This window comes from Monodelphis domestica, chromosome 1 (genome assembly GCF_027887165.1).
Source record: "Monodelphis domestica isolate mMonDom1 chromosome 1, mMonDom1.pri, whole genome shotgun sequence".
Taxonomy (NCBI): Eukaryota; Metazoa; Chordata; class Mammalia; order Didelphimorphia; family Didelphidae; genus Monodelphis; species Monodelphis domestica.
The window spans coordinates 168,932,056-168,949,453 of NC_077227.1; the positions used below are offsets into that span (position 1 = coordinate 168,932,056).

General features: G+C 34.9%; 1 protein-coding gene across 7 annotated transcripts in view; it reads right to left on the minus strand.

The window, feature by feature from the left end:
- The window catches only part of TCF12 (transcription factor 12), a 411,875-nt gene that overhangs the window by 193,220 nt on the left and 201,257 nt on the right, over positions 1–17,398 (minus strand). For all 7 annotated transcript variants that reach the window (XM_001368229.4, XM_007479687.3, XM_056809540.1 and 4 more), the window contains one exon: positions 7,278–7,380. In XM_001368229.4, the coding sequence (XP_001368266.1) occupies positions 7,278–7,380 (103 nt within the window). The remainder of the gene's footprint in view (positions 1–7,277; positions 7,381–17,398) is intronic.

The window sequence follows — 17,398 nt, forward strand, 5'->3', positions numbered from 1 at the left end:
TATCATATAATATCTTTCCACAATCTAAGAAATTAAAAATAAAACAAGTTACACTATTGCTTAAAGTAGTCTTGTTATATTATAAAGAAGGCCATTTGAGATCATGTAAAAAAACCACAAAATTTCTAATAGTTAACTATAAACTAATTGATTTAATTTGCTGTGCAGCAGCATTAGACTCCAATTCCTTTTTAATTGCAACTCTCTAGATAGTATAAAGAAAACCTGAAGTCTAACCATTCTCCTGAGAACTGTAAGAGTGAAAAACAAAATTACGTCTTACAATACAATAAAGTATATAAAGTCATTTTGCTAGAGAACGTTAGAATTATCCAACTGTCTATAAGAAAAAAGTTAAAGGCTAAGCATATATAAACCAAATAAGAAACCATCAAATATGAATGCTATGGTAAGTTTCTTGGTCCTTAAAACATGATTCCAAACTATCACAAAAATTTAAATTACTCAAAACTTCTCAATTTTTAGCCATACTCAGAAACGTCAAAATTAAATATTAAATAGAAATGAAATCAATAAACTGTTTAAATTTGATCAACGAATATCACAAAATACCCAATTTAATATATGAATTACATTGTTAAATATGTGAACATATATTTATACATACACACATAAACCATATATTTACAAAAGGAATATTGCTATAAATAAAAATTTAGAAAGTGGTAAATACTTTCAAATAATGGATCAAAGTAGTTCATAGTATGGTTTAAATATATTGTCATATATGTAAAGGCAAACAATGACATAAAAATGTTTCTAAATGAAATGCTAACAGACAGAGGAAAGTGGCAGGTCATATTTTCGTTGCACAAGCATACAATTCTGGAAAGAACCATATCCTTATATGGGGGCATGCAAGGCTGGGATTAAAAAAATGTGACTATTATGTGAGTAAATACGGCTTTTGAAAGACTACAACCAGCCCATCTAGTCCGAGCTCATCATTTTGAAAGGATGCCAAATGATTTCCAGGATTCTAAACAAGGCCTCCCTATTCCAGTCCTGAACACTGAGTAAACAGCTCTAATTCTGAATACAATGGACTACAATGCCTTTATGAACCCTTACCCTGATTTAAGCAGGGGTCGGGGGTGGGGGGCGATTGAGGGAGACTGCCAAATTTAGCAATAGCAGCAAAACAATATTTGAAATATTTATTATTATTATTTTATTTAACAGGACCAATGCTAATATCTAGAGGTATTAATTTTACCAAACTGCAATAGCAAAGCCCATAATCACTAAAACCATGGAGTTCATGTTCAAATTTTATCCTGCAAGAAGTGGCCATCTGAAGGGTTCTATATAGCTCTTTGGAAGTAAGCAAGTAATAAGAATTTTATGTCAGGAGATATATGGGGCTGAGATGATTTGAGGGTTGCAAAATAAAGTTTTTCAAAAAAGTTTTCCTTAAAAAAGTGGGTTCTAATCAAATACTAAAATGAATCAGATACACCTTTGGGAAGTATTCAGTGCAACAGATGGAACACATATCTATTCAAGACCTAATATATATAGTCTACCTAGCTAGATTCTTGGGAGAGATATAAAAATGAGATAGAAGCAGGGTCTCTGATCACATAAGAGTATGTTGCCTAGCAGGAGGATTTGAGAGATACACAAATAGTATAATACAAGATCATCTGTGTATAAAAAAGGTGCAAATAAAGCAATTGTTCAGTCAACTGAAATTTATTACGTTGGTACAAAGAAAGGCAAAAGCATGGCTCTTGCCTTCAAAAAGCCCATAATCTAAAGGGAAAAGACAATGAATAAATAACTAGGCACACATACACAAGGTCATTACAGACTGATCAGTTAGGATTTAAAGGATTTCTGGATTTCCACAAGCTGGGAAGGACATTTAAACAATTGCAAAATGCCTTGAACAAGAGTAAAAGGGCACAAAAGTAGGAGACAGTTACTACAATTTGGCTTGATTATAAAGTATTGTTGGAAAAGAATAATGGGAGATAATGTTGAATTGCTGAAGATTGTTCTAGATTACTGAAGGTTTTACATGCTAGATTAAGGAGTCTGGACTTCATTCTGCAGGCAAAAGGGAACAACTATAAGGTTCTGAGCAAAGATAAATCTATATATAGCACTGATATAAAGCAGGAGTTACAGATTTAAGTTAAGGCCAGAGATAGTGAAAACCCCAACCAGGTTACTGACCACAGAAACAAAAACAAACTTAAGGACCAGGACAATATAAACATGAGTTGCTGTCTACTGTGTCCAATGTACTGACACCTAACATAAGAATGATTTATGTTCCAGGTAGCTGGGTGGCACTGTGGATAGAACATTAAGCCTTGAATTGGAAAGACCTGTATTCAAATTTGATCTCACACAATTCCTAGCGGGGTGCCCCTGAGCAAATCACTTAACTTCTGATTGCCTAGCACTTGCTGTTCTTCCACCTTAGAAATGATACTAAGAGATTACGGGTTTAAAAAAAAATGTGCTCCAAAAGTTTGAAATTCAAAATCCATTTTTTTCACAGAGATGTTTAAACGATGTTAGGCCCCATAAAACTCTATGCATCACTCCCTTTTTCAAGGAAACATCGTGCATCTGAGTTAGACCCTTTTAGGACAGGGCAGAAATCCTCACTATAATCTGATTCAGGGATTACAGAGACTGGCAGTGACTGAAAAGACAAGCTCCTTCTCTCATTGTAAAGGAGGGGGGGAGAGTTGAAATCTCACGAGAGATAAGAAGTGAGCAAAGGATACTATGGGGAGGATGTGACACCCACCAAAGAGACATTAAGTGAGAATGAGAAGGACAGGAAACTGGTCCCGTATAGATATTTAAGCCATAAAATAATACTAACAGTAGCCAGATGACCACTACGTTCCTTAAACTCAGAAGGGAATGAGAAATGAGCAAATAAATAGTTCTAGGTGGGAGAGGATTTCAACAGCTAGAAAGTAGGGAGGCATTCAAACATAATTTAAGTTAAACATTTTAAGTAAAGGGGTGTCTGTGATAAAGGCTATGGAAGTCAAACAGATTGAGTTACTATTAGATTTAAATAAGCTACAAAATAATTACAGTTAAACAACAACCTTTTTACTTTTCAGAATGTCATCATTTTCCCCTTACAATTACCCAAGAGGTCAGTGGGGTGTACAGGACGGGAGTTCCATCTGGACAAGTTGGACTAATAAAGAGAATATTGAGCTAGGGGTCTTGAGACTTAACTGGTTTGCCTTGCTTTCTCATGAACTAGTGAAGTGACCACAGAGAAGTCCATTCTTTGGAATATTTTTTTTTCAACTGGCAAATACTGATAATAATCTATGCTCCTCTTGGTAGTATACAGGGATGCTGTTCAATACAAAGGATCAAAGACATGGAACTAAAGGGACCCTAAAGGCTATCTAACCTAACTCTCTAATTATTTCAATAAGGAAACTACGGACTAAAAATCTGAGTGGACTTTGCTCAAGGTTACATAAGTAATAAGTAGTAGATTTGAACTCAAGTCCTCTGATGCCAAATCCACAATTCTTTCCATCTTTGCATGCTAATACTGTTTAATCAGCAATTTTTGGAGCTGAAAGAGATGTTAGATCTCATATCATTCAATTCCTGTAATAATGTGGACTCCCTTAAACAACAACTGAATAATCACATCATGAAGTTCAAACAAGACCTCGGGTATAATGTACAAATAAGTTTTAGAACAGTTATATAAGTCTAAAATTGCTAGGTAAATAAGCTACTTTATCACTCTCTCTTAACCCCATTTTATCATTCCTTTCCTTTAGAATAGTTGATCTTGATTAAGTATAGGTCAGTAGTGGCAATATTTAAAGCTCAGGCAAAAACACTGGGGATGGAAAGAAAATTTCCATAAAATAAAACTCTGACTAATCTTTGATTACTGTGACAGACATAAAAAAAAAGGAGGTAAAGGGAGAGAAAGTGTAACAAAATTGGGAATTAGAAGAAAGAAGTGAATTATAACTGGAACATTATCTTATAGACAAAAAAACCAGAACCACACATAGAGGAAGTCTGGAAACAAAATCATACTTTGCTTAGCGATAGCATAGGAATTCATAGCTACGGTCAATGTGTTTCAGCTTCACATTGAGAGAATACAAATCTGTTTGATGCTAATTACTTACCCTTGTGCCAAAAGGATGTACTTATTTCACTTGAAACACAAGAAAAGGCCTCTTTTCCATACTGACAAATCAACAGGATAATTCCAGAATTCATTAGAGAGGAACACTAACTGATCCAACATAATAGCTTTACTTCCTGTGCAAAACACTTCAAAAATATCTAAATGAATATGGAAATGCATCTTTCTGTGGCAAATTGTTCATTATTGAATCATTATCAACCCTTGTTAGACAAAATTTCTCTTTTTTGCAATGTACAAGATCATTAAAATGTTTGAGAGCTCCATCATGAAAGACAGTGGCACTTTATAATCCACTATCTCTTCAGGCAAATGTGCTTATGGCTGAACATAATACTCAAAATAACAACATTCCCTCGACATACAATTCTCTCCTCTTCCCTCCACCCCTTTTAATGGTGCCTTTAAATGTTGACAGCAATGATGAAATATGTTGCTGCTTTCGGTACCAGCTTTAACTGTTTCAGTGAAATTCCTCAGCCACTGCATCTACTAAGAAAAAAAGATACCTATTTGGATGATGATCATGCCTCTGTGGAGAAATCCTCTTCTAACCCCACCTAGCCTGTTTTACCTGCATTTGACAAACTTGAGCTTCTCAGCTCAAATTCCTTCAAATTATGAAACAGCTCAAAAAATACAGCCATTCACAGAAACTTTACCTTGTGCTATAAACCCACATATCTCCTTGTATCTTAAGTGCTCAATTACTGCAGCTCATATCAAGTTGGATTGGCTGATGCTGTCTGGAGGGGCTCTACAATTTGAAAGACATTCATTTCTAAGAGCAAGCTATTGTCATGCAGATAGTCTTTAGACTATGATGTTAGATTGACAATATACTCAGTTAAAATACCTCATTTGATCACTTTTTACTGAAAATAAAGAGAAGGAAGTATAGTAAATCAGATATTGCTAATGACTAGTGAATTCCTTTTCAACATTTCTGGCTAATCTTCCCAGGGTTACCCCCCTCCCCATATGTAAATGAACACTTTTAGATTAGATGGTTAAACTTCCAAAGGAAAACTTATGGTTTCTAAAGCCATACCTGATTAACTATGCAATGCAATTCAGAAGAATGCAAATTATGTTCTGTGAACTGTGGAGAAGAGACCAGGCTGTTTATACATCACAGTTACTTTGTTTCATTTCATAGCTATTTTCGGTGTTGGTTTTAGGTACTAGATAACTATTTAAAAGGTTCTAATAATAATTATCTGCAAACAGAAGGAATTATAGACACATACTCATAATTGTTCCAACTGAGGCAGTACTGAAAATGTTACCTTGAAGAGAAATACAGAAATATTTTTAGTCAACAGCTGCTCAGAGCAAGTGACTGACATGCATACCTCTTATGATTCATTTAATTCCCACCCTCAACCCCCCTGCAATCTTAACAGTCACCTCCGTTCGAAGCTGTGCTAATGATGTAATTCTACTGTATTTAGAGTCATCTCTATGAGCTAAGAATAAAGGTAATAACATCAATATCAAGAAGGTAATTTGTTTCTAAAATTATGACCTCCACTGAGAGATGAATAATTCAGACTAAACTCCAGGAAATAAAATCTCACTTTTCCCAGGTCCCTACTCCCACAATCAATTAAGTAGAACTTCATATGTGTCATTACGTGACATTAATATTTCCAAATATATTTAAAGGTTTCCCTTTGATCAACTGAAAAAAAACAATTTATTTCATTCTGAATTAAATCTGACTCTAAATAAAGGCTAAAAAATGATTACTTACTTTGCTAATTAAGAGAAGAAAACAAACTTTCCATAACCTAATGTTTGAACAAAGAGGAACAGAAAATTATTTTACTGGGAATAAAGTTATTTCATTCTATCTCAAGATCTAGTTGACAACTGATTCTCATTAAATTGAGATCTGCTGTCCTGGGCAATAATGTATATTCCAACATGAGATTTTCCCTGTTCAACACTGGCAGGAAATGAGGCAGGTAAAGAAAGCAAAGCAAAAGGAAAAAAAATATCTAAAAGAAATTGCAGACCACCAGGATTTTGGATTTGAGTAATCCACTTAGATTAACATGGCTGTGTCTTACACAGACAATGCTAAGATCACAAAATAGGTCACATCGAAAAGAAACAGGAGATGTGAGGCCAAGAATACCTATCATGCTGACTGCTTTCTTTATAGAAAGTAAATGTGTATCTTATGCCACTGTCCTAACAAGAAACATTTTATGTTCTCAAGCCCCAACTTTAGGGAAGAGACAAAAGCATGGTCCTGGGATGTAGTTACAGACACATACTCTTTTCCTCAAGGTTAGAAATAACAATGATCAGAAAATGAGGGGGGAAATCAGTTGAATAATCAAACTTCATTTAAAAATATGCCACATTTCATTCCATTTTGACATGATCAATGTTCCCTTACATAAGGAACATGGCACCAGGAAACAGTGGGCTGCTGATGGAAAAATGGCTAGGAGACGCCATTGGTGTAAGAAATCATTTCCAGATAACACACCCGGGTATATAATCTTCATTTTTACAGACTAAAAACTGTTTCACAAGTCAAAGTAAAGTGCATATAACAAATAACAAAATGTCTCCATGTAACATTAAATGAATGACAAATGAATAAACAGCTAAGAGACTTTGCTTTTTGAAGACAAATGTTTTCAAAAATAAGCATTTTTCAAGAGTATTTTTTCTTTTGCAGGAGCCAGGTAAACACATATTCATACTCATGCCCTTCCCAAACAAATCCCTAAATACTTAATTCTTTTAAATGGTGCTTCTCTGCTAAAGAAAGAGTGAGTATATATGACACTTCTGTTTACCAAAGGTTTCTAGCAGAACTGCCAGCTATAACACTGCTGCCTCCTTTCTGAGACCAAGGACAATGATGCTTTGTGAAGGGAAGGCCAGGCCTTTTTGGAGTAGAAAGCTCCACCAGTGGAGCCCCCAGTAGAGCAAAACCTCCGTTGCTACTAGAAACTCACAAACTCCCAGATGTTTGATGCATTGCACTGAGACAAGGGGATGAAAAATGTTTCTTTCTGACCAAAGAGGCTTTGAGGGGGCTACTCGCAGAGAATTACCTACTTACCCATCAGATTTGAGTTCATGAAAGGTGTCGGGGACAAGCCTTCATGGGCCCCTAATCGACTGTCATTCAAGTGATCACTGTAATGAGGGCTGTCTGCAAAACCCTAGGGAAAAAAGACCAGAGTATTAAAGAGATTATTTGGCAGTCCTGCTAATTGAGTGTAATGACACTCTCCTAATTAATAGACAGACTTACAATTGGTCATTCTATTTACTGTTTTATTAAAAAAATTTACAGTATACCAAATGTACCATATTAATATTTCCTAAGTATTTACTGAACTTTTTCCCTGGGGGCTAGGGGAGATGTCTGTAGGTTTCTCAACTCAAAAACATCTTTCTCATCACATTAATTGTTGCCAAACTAGCATTCTATGATTTTACACTTTTCTATAGTTGAGTAAGGCATTCCAGACATGGGGTGGGGCATAAGGATTGAATACATTAGGAAATACTGTTGCAATGAACTTTAAGAATTCTTCATATCCAGAGGGAAAAGTTTAAACCTTACAATAAGAAAATCTATCATTGTGGATGCAAAAATACAAGGAAATGTCTATATCCTTTCCTCAACGATCACATTGGTCCCTCCAATTAAGACAATTAAAATTTTGTTAAAAAGCAATAAATATCACTCCCCGATTGGTTTTCTGACCTATTCTCTAACAAATCAAAAATTATAAACAATATTCCATTCACAATCTCTCTCACTAATATAGTTAACAAAGTCCTTGGGAAATCATGTAATGTATACAAAGGGATAGGGGGAGTGTTTTCTCAACAGCTTGATCTTTTAAAAAGCAACTGGAAAATGAAATTTCCCTACAAAAATAACAAAGTGGGTCTTGTTATTTCACGAGAGTTATTATTAGTGTTACTTCAAAATAAGCTGCTTTTTTTGGAGTAAGACAGTGAAGAGAGAGGAGAATATTAAAATCATACCAGAACTAGGTGTTATCCAAACCAAATGACAGCTTTATGAATTAAAACTGTCTAAGTTCTTAAACTATAATCACTAGGCATAGTTTTTAATCACTAAAGTCATTTTTATAAAAAAGATTTGAATGCTTTTGATTCAAATAAAGAAAAGTTGCAGGGACATACCTAAACATACTGCTTTTTTTTTTAAGACCTCTCAGAAAAACTGACAGCAAGAGGCCCAGGCAAAGGAGAAAATTACTCTGGCTCTCAGCAACCAGAAACCACCCAGAATCCCCTGGGACTATAAAATCATCAATCACTGAACATTTATCATTTTCCAGACTGCAGGCTAACATTCAAGACGACATTAATGGGGCTGAAACAGGCCTCACTATCTTTGCAGGCGTGCTGTCAGTTCAACCAAAGGGCTAGGAACTGAAGGCTAAATAACTGTCAAATCACGACAATTGCTTATGGATGCATGTCACAACTCCTTCTGCTATGCTGCTTTAAAAGTAATCTTCTGGGAGTCTTAAGTCCCAAATGAATCTTTGTTTCATTTTATCTACTTTAGAATCACTGATACACATGTGATAGACATTCAAAAAGAATGTTGGTGACATTTATAACTTGGTTATGACCACAAGGATGTCCTCTGGTAACCATATCCATGGTCCCGTCTGTCACAAAGGCAATTCAAGCAGCAGCTGCCCAGAAAGGTGGAATGGCTGCTAGCTAAGGTCACCACATGTACTTTATTTCTGTGTTGTATGAAACAAACATGCCAAAAATACCAAGTGAAAACACTACTATTTTATACATAGCTGATGCCTGCCATACTATTTGAACACACATACACTCATTGAATTATTGTTTTTTATCATCATTCAAAAACTATTTCAATAATAACAAGAAAATATATCAATAAGAATATGTTTACTATCTGCATACCACATTTGCTCAATCTTCCGAAATTTCATCTCTGGAGGGTGTTAAGAGAATAAATGTGTTGCTATTTTCAAAATGCTTGGTGATGATGTACAATAAGTAGCATTACTCTTATCTCTCAAAAATTCTTTAAACTTATAAAATAAAAATTGGCTTAGTTCTTTTAAGTCATTGACTAAACCATTACAGAAACTTTGAAAATAAACCAAAATCTTAGAATGTGTCCTAATAAACACAGAAATACTAAATAAATATGATCATTTCAGAAATACACACATTTAGAGAAGTCCTTTTGTAGGTTAGACAACCTGAGAAGGCAAATCTGAGAATCCTAAGCCAGCTTCACTTTTGCCTACCCACAGGCTTTATTTAGTACTATGCCCCCTGACCATATCAGTTAGTTTCAGTACAGGCAATGTGAAATAATTTTAGCATTATTCTAAGTAAAACATAGCAATGAAGTTGTTTTTTAAAGTCAGTCTTTATTACAGTTTCTCAACTTCTTTTGTTCTGTATCACACTTGTAAATTTCTAAATTTATCAAAGTACAACTGTGTGAGAGGAAGGAGGGGAATGTACACATCCACTGACCAAAACTGTTTTTGGAGAGAGTACCATTTGCAGGGGTATTTAACTATAATAAGGAAAAAAGGAGGAAAAACAATAGTCACATATGCCCAGAGTCCTGCAACAATGTAGAGATGTAGAGAAGGGGACAGAAATCAGATTAGAAGGCACAAAACACCAAAGCCCAAGTAAAACTTCAGCTATGACCTGATTCTCTGACTGAAGTGGTAAGAGAACACAGATCAGAAACACAAAAAAGCCCTGATAATAACAGGGGAAGGAGAGAACTGGCATCAACTTACCATAACACCTCGGTGAAGACTATGTGACATGCTAGTGTGTCAATAGTCTGGATGTGAAACACTGACATAATAAATGCCAAGGTCTAATATATATGACCTGGGGGAATATATACTGTCGTAGATGATCCCTATGCAACTGTTCCCCTTCCTTTGCACTATGGTAGTATGTTTACTGCATAGCATAGTAGGGAACTAATAGAGCTATTAAGTAAGGGAAAATATCTATAAACAATAAATCTCTTGGAAGAGATGTGGATCTGTGTTCCCATTCTAGAGCTACCTATATACATTTAACCTAGACAATCAATTTCAAAATCTATTTGTGTTTTATAACCAGAAAGAAGTATTGGAACATTGGTTTCAACATTAGAAAACTGATGGTTATGACCATCCCCATTATCACATTAATGTAATAGGGAGTCCTTGATAAAGTATAAACAATCTCTGCATCTCTTCCCACTCAAAACAAGATCTAAGCAACTGGATGAATAAACAATATTATTATCAGTTTTAAAGGACTCAGTGAAAGGAAAATGTAGCTGTGAGATAGCACTGTCTCTCTCTGAAGGATTTTGATTGGCTGATCTATACCTGGTAATAGCTAGTTTTCAAAGACTCTACAACAACCTCTTTAGTCTAAAGTGTCATCAAGTAAGGTTAGCAAATGCATGTGGCATGACTAACAATCATAAGAAAGGAGAAAAAAAGACAATCTGAACAGTAGAGTGGAATGACACCATTGATAGGAATATCAAGTATGAATGAGTTGGTGATGTGACTGAGAAGGGATGAAATGACTGGATGATAGCTGGTTTTAAAGCCAGTAAAAAATTAGAAAGCAAAACTGAGTGAGGAAGAATGAAAAGATGCCAGAACCAAGAATACAATAAGACTAGATTATTATCCATGGAATTTTTTGTAGAATCTACTAATATTAAACTACTAAGATTTTTAAATCCTCAAACTGTGATAGTCTACATGAGTACATGCTATAAACACTAAGAAGGATATTCAAGTATAGATGTGTTACTATAGCTTTTCATCCAGAAGATTTTGATACTAGAGGCAACAAATTCAAATCTTAAGTGTTATATTAATTTCAAAATTTTGACTTTTCCATTAAAAATGGTTATCTGCACAAGATATTTTACTGCATCTATGCACATAAAAGTATGGGAAATATAAAAAAAGATAACATGCTACCTGAATCATCCATTTTTGGTATGCATTTTCTCCATAGTATGCCATCATCTATAAAAGTATTTCTAAGATATCATACTGGTAAATTATTCTTTCCATTTTGGGGTAAAATCTAAAAGCACTCTGGAGACAAAATGATTGATAAAAATCATCTTGCATATGGAAAGAACATGGTGTTCAACATTATACATATTAGGGATTTATGAAATATATAAGTGCTCCGTATTCAACCCTGTATTCATTTCAGAGAATAGGAAGTTACAAACATTAATCCCTGCCCACTAATATGACAATAAAACCTAGGTGATCCATCAACACGGTCAGCTTTTTAAAATCTTCTCCAAAGTGCACATTATCAATCAAAATTTTCTATCAAAACTCTAAAGTAGAGAAAAATAAAATAAAATAAGTAAGTTAAATCTATTCTCCCCTTGGTTATCAGGACTACGACTTCAAAAAGATGAAAATATTCCTTCTTGTTTTTAAGTAATTTTATATCTTCCAATTAACAGAAAGACCTTTTACTCTGACTTTTATCAGTCTAGCAAGACTTCTAATCAGAAAACTTCTATAAATTAAACTAAATTTAATCACTATAGTGAGATTCAAACTGATATAGAACAAATGAATGTTTGGTATAAAGAAGTAGTGATGGAACTTCAGGTTAGGAGACTAAGTTCTAAAAGTTCTGGTAAATTAACAGAACAAATGAATGCATGATGAAATAGAAGGAGTAATGAAACTTCAGTTCAGGAAACTTGTTCATAAAGCTTCTGATAAATTACAACGTCTCTGGGCCTTGGTTTTCTTGTCTACAAAATAAGGACCTTGAGCTAGATGATCTCAAAAGTCCTTACCAGTTCTAAATCCTAATGTTTGATTATTATCCCTATGCTGATGCCCCAAGATTTACCATAGTTTCTCTCCTGAATCCCCGTAATCTATCATCTATTACTTGGAAAGTAATTGGATTTACTGGGTGAGGCAGAGTTAGGAAGAAAGTCATCTTTAGACATTTTGAACTTAACATGTTTAAAACAGAACTCATCACCTTTCCCCCTAAATCTATCCTCTTCCTAATTTCCTTATTTCTATAAAGAACACAACTATCTTTCCTTACAATCATCTAGGCTTCTAATCTTGACCCCTCACTCTTTCATACCTCATAAATCTAATCTGCTGCCAAGGCTTATTGTTTTTGCCTCCATAATATATCTCATATCAACTCCCTTCTCTCTACTCACAAGGCCACCATATCACTTCAGGTCTTCATCACCTCTTGACTATTAAAACAGCTTTCCTACTGGAAGTTTCTTTCTACTCTAATTTCTCTCAACCTCAATGCCATAGTGATTATCCTAAAGCATAGCATCATGTCACTTCCCTGTTCAATTAACATGGTGGCTCCATATTACCTCTAGGACCAATTATAAACTCTCTTTGGCATTTAAAGCTCTTCACATCTTTCTTCCAATCTACCTTTCCATTATTATATACTATTCCACTTCATGAATTCTATATTTTAGTGAAACTAGTTCTCTTCCTGTTCTTCACAACGGAATTCCCCACTTACCCTCTTGCATAGTACATACTATCCCTATTCCTCAGATGCATTCCCTTTTCATCTCTGCCTCTTAGAATCTTTGGTTTTCTTCAAAGGCCAAGCTTATGGAATGGATTTCTTGAGGCTTTTCCCAATTCCCACCCCAACTACTAGCATCTCCCATTCTAAATAATATTGCATTTCTTCTGTCTGTATATTTTGCACGTTTGTACAAATGCATGGTTATATGTATGTGTGTGAGAATATATGAGGGTATGTGTGTATGCATGTGTGTGTATATGTACATATATTCTGTGGGGTGGGCTAGTCTCCCACAGGGCATGGGGTCTTGGAGGTGGGATGGTGTCGGCGAAATGATGGATGGGACACAGCTTTCACATTCAACCTGCAGCACAGATTTCACAGGATAAACTGTTCCACTTTGGCTGAGGTCTGGCTTTATTTTATAACCTCATGATCACACATCTACTTGGCACACAATTTCATTCTCAACATACATGTTTCTATGGAATCTAACAACAGACAGGAAGCCTAGGGAGATAGTCAATTAAACACTGTTGCTAAGGACAGGATCAATGGGTAAAATCAACATGACTCAGATATCGATTAGGGAACTCAGAGCACAGATTTGCCAGAAGTTTTTATGCCTAGAAAAGAGGGTCCTATCTAAGTGGATATATAAAAATCCTTAGGTTTAATTTTGTAAGCGGGCTCTCCTGGTAATATCCTGAGGGGACAGAGTGGGACATCTGTATTAACCCTGCAAGCATGTTGCTCTCATCTATTTTTCCTGGGGCTAATCAAGAACAATAATCATGGCAATTCCAATAATAAGGGGATGGTAATAATGAAAGTCACTCAGGGGGGTTTCAGTGGGTGTTTCCATCTTTCCTGGGGGCTGCTTTGCAGTCCTCGGTTTCCATGTGGACCGTGTCAAACATATATATTCGTGTGTGTGTGTGTGTGTGTGTGTGTGTGTGTGTGTGTGTGTGTGTGTGTGTGTGTGTAGCTTTCTAAGAAAGAGAAAATCCCTTAAAAACATTTTAAAAGCACTGTGGGCTACAAAAGAATATTAAAAATTATATATGGAAACCTTTGTATATACTATAGCATCATAGAACAGAATTTTTATTGATTTTCCCTGCTTCAGTAAAATATCTTATTTCATTCTCTTAACATTTCTTCTTAAATTCAATTTAATACAGTAAATATTTATTAAATGCCAATTTGGTAGGTATTAGGGATAGAAAGAAAGATAAAACACAGACCCAGGATTTTAAGTCTAATAATGGAAGAAGATTGAGATGGAGAAACAGAATACAACTAGCTAGAAACTTAAGGAAGAGTGATGTAAATACAAAGGAGCAGTTTGGGAAATGTGCTAAGATAAACTTGAGGATATATTGAGAAATGTTTTTTTAAAAAAGCAGCTAACTCCCTCCCCAGGGACTTAGATACCTTGACTCAATCCCATAACCAGTTAGACTTCTTTAAATGTTCAGTTTAGAATTTAAAGCCTCTTACAACCTGGTCACTTTCTAACTTTTTAGTCTTCAAATACTCATTTTCTCTTTGAGTTCTCTATAACTGCAGTTCTTCAAAAAGAATACTCCATACTCCAACTCCATACCTCTTCATACTAGCTATTTTCCCTGACTAAAATGCTCTCCCTTCTTCCTCAAACACTGCTTCCTGATATCCCTGCTATCCCACAAGACTCAGTTCAAAGTCCATCTAATAGAAGAGGCCTTACTCAGTTTCTCTTGCTAGTGCCTTCTCTCTGAAATTACCATCCATTTGTAATATATAAATATACAAAATTATTTGTATGCTGTCTCACTCAATAAAAAGACTTGAGCTCCTTGAGAGCATGGACAATGATTCTGCCTGTCTTGGTATCCCTAATGCTTAGCACAATGCCTGGCACGTAATGATTGCTTAATACATTCTTTTTAATTGACTGACTTCTTAATGTGAAATCTCCCTATTGTTACTAAGGAGGTAGAAAGAAGAACACAAGGCAAAACCCTTTAATCCAAAGGAATCATCCACAGAACTCCTTAAACTATTAGTTTAAAATTTGAGAAGTGATAGGAGCAAGGAATTTCAAAGTAATATCCATAACACTAACATAGCTTCTAGTAATTTACCAGTAAAAGAAAACTAATCTCTCCAAATCACCTGATAATAGGTATTTAGGATGTGCTCCTTAATCTTTAAATCAAGAGGAGTATCCAAGAGACTTTTTCAATTTTTGTTTTTGCATCATGGACATCTCTGGCAGTATCCTGAAGCCTATGAATCTACCCCCCTTTCTCAGAATACTGTTTATAAATACATAAAATATACAGGATTATAAAGGAAATGCATTGAAATAAAATATAATTGTTTCATACCAAAGTTCATGAACTCTCTTGAGCTAGCTGAAGAGAAGTAGAAAATACGAACATAAAAAATTCACCTAATTACTTTGAACCAATCCACACCAGTGAGATAACTATGAATCAATCTCTGCCAAAGTAATGTCAAGGGAAACTTACATTTAATAATCTCAGATACTTTTTGTTAAAGTTGGACAAAATAGAACACATAGGGTAAAGAGAAATTGAGGAATGTATTGATTGAAAAACTACATTAGAAGATGGGCTTTAATTTTTTTCTTTCCTTACTATATTTAATAATAAGAAAATATTTAAACTAAAGGTTGAGGACACAAATTCTACACATATTTACTACCACTGTTTTAGCATGTTGATAATAATAATAATAAATTATAACTATTTATGGTTTTAGATATTTGGGAATGCCTAAGGAAGAAGAATGAGAGAAAAATGAGGAGTAAATGGGAGAATACATCTTTTTCCCTGAGAGTATATTTTTTAATTTAAAAACTTAAGATTTTTTTAAATGATGAACAACACATTTAATTAAAATGTTCAAATATGAAAATTTAGTCTTTATTGTCTTGCTCATTCTCCCATTCCCCTTCCCTTATACACAATAGGGATATCTAGAAATTATTCAATAGGAAGAGTTTTATATCAAATTACTTAGAAAAGGCAGCTGGGTAGCTCAGTGGATTGAGAGCCAGGCCCAGAGACAGGAGGTCCTCAGTTCAAATCTGGCCTCAGAAACTTCCCAGCTATGTGGCCCTGGGTATGTCACTTAACCCTAGTCTTTACTACTAGCCCTTACCACTCTTCTGCCTTGGAACCAATATACAGTGCTGATTCTATGACAGAAGGTAAGGGTTTAAAAAAATTACCCAGAGTGTCATATTTTGTAGATTAAGGACAATTATGGAATTAGTTTAAAGATACTCATACAATTTTGAATGCAAGTCATATCTGATGGGCAGCTAAGTGGCTCAATGGATAGAGAGGCAGGCCTAGAGACAGGAGTCCAAATCTGGTCTCAGAAGTGTCCTCATTGCATGACCCTGAGTAAGTCACTTAACTCCCATTGCCTAAACCTTATCACTCTTCTGTCTTGAAAGTGATCCTTAGTGCTGATTCTAAGACAGAAGGTCAGGATTTGAAAGAAACAGAATCACTATATTTGTATCTAGAGGGCCTACTATTTTCACAAACAAAAAAAGATGAAGGATATGAAACTGTAAAGGATTTTGTACCAATAAAATCAATGCAACTCTGATAAAAAAGGGAAGCTGTAACTTATGAGAAAATATTTCTGCCAAATTGTCTCTCGGAGTCTAAAATTCAAAATATGGTGTTAACCAATGTAAAACCAAAAGCAATTCTCTAAAGAGCAATGGTCAAAAGATTTGAACAGGGGGCAGCTGGGTGGCTCAGTGGATTGAGAGCCAAACCTACAGACAGGAGGTCCTAGGTTCAAATATGGCCTCAGACACTCCCCAGATGTGTGACCCTGGGCAAGTTACTTGACCCCCATTGCCTAGCCCTTACCATTCTTCTGCCTTGGAGCCAATACACAGTATTGACTCCAAGACGGAAGGTAAAAAAAAGATTTTAACAAACAGTTCTCAAAAGAATTTCAAATTCTTAATAATCATATGAAAGATTTTTTAAATGTTTTAATGTTTAAATGTTTTAAATGATTATAAATTAGTAAAGTGCAAATTTTAAAAATTCTAAACTGACAAATTCTCAAATGCAATAAAATATTGAAATACTTATTACTGTGGTTGAGGCTGATGAAGGACAGACACAATAATGTACCCTTGATGAAAATATTAATTAGTCCAACCAATCTGCAAAACTACCTAGAATTATGTCCATACCCTCTGACCCAGAAACTCCGCTTTTATGCATATCCCCTAAGCAGGGAAAAGACAGAGAGGTCCAATAAAAATCAACGTATTTAGAGCAATACTTTTTGTGGTAGCAAAGAACCAGAAACAAAGTAGAAACCCAACAAATTATGGTACAGGAATGCAATGCAATATTACTGTGCCACAAGAAATGTTAAGAATTCAGAGAAGCATGGAAAAAAAAATAGGAACTGATGCAAAGTAAAGTAGAACCAGAAAAATAACATATATAATAACACAGGAAAGAAAATATAAACAATATCCACAACAACAAAAAAAGAAACAACGTAATTATATGAAAGAATTGGCTTGGATCTGGAAATGAGATG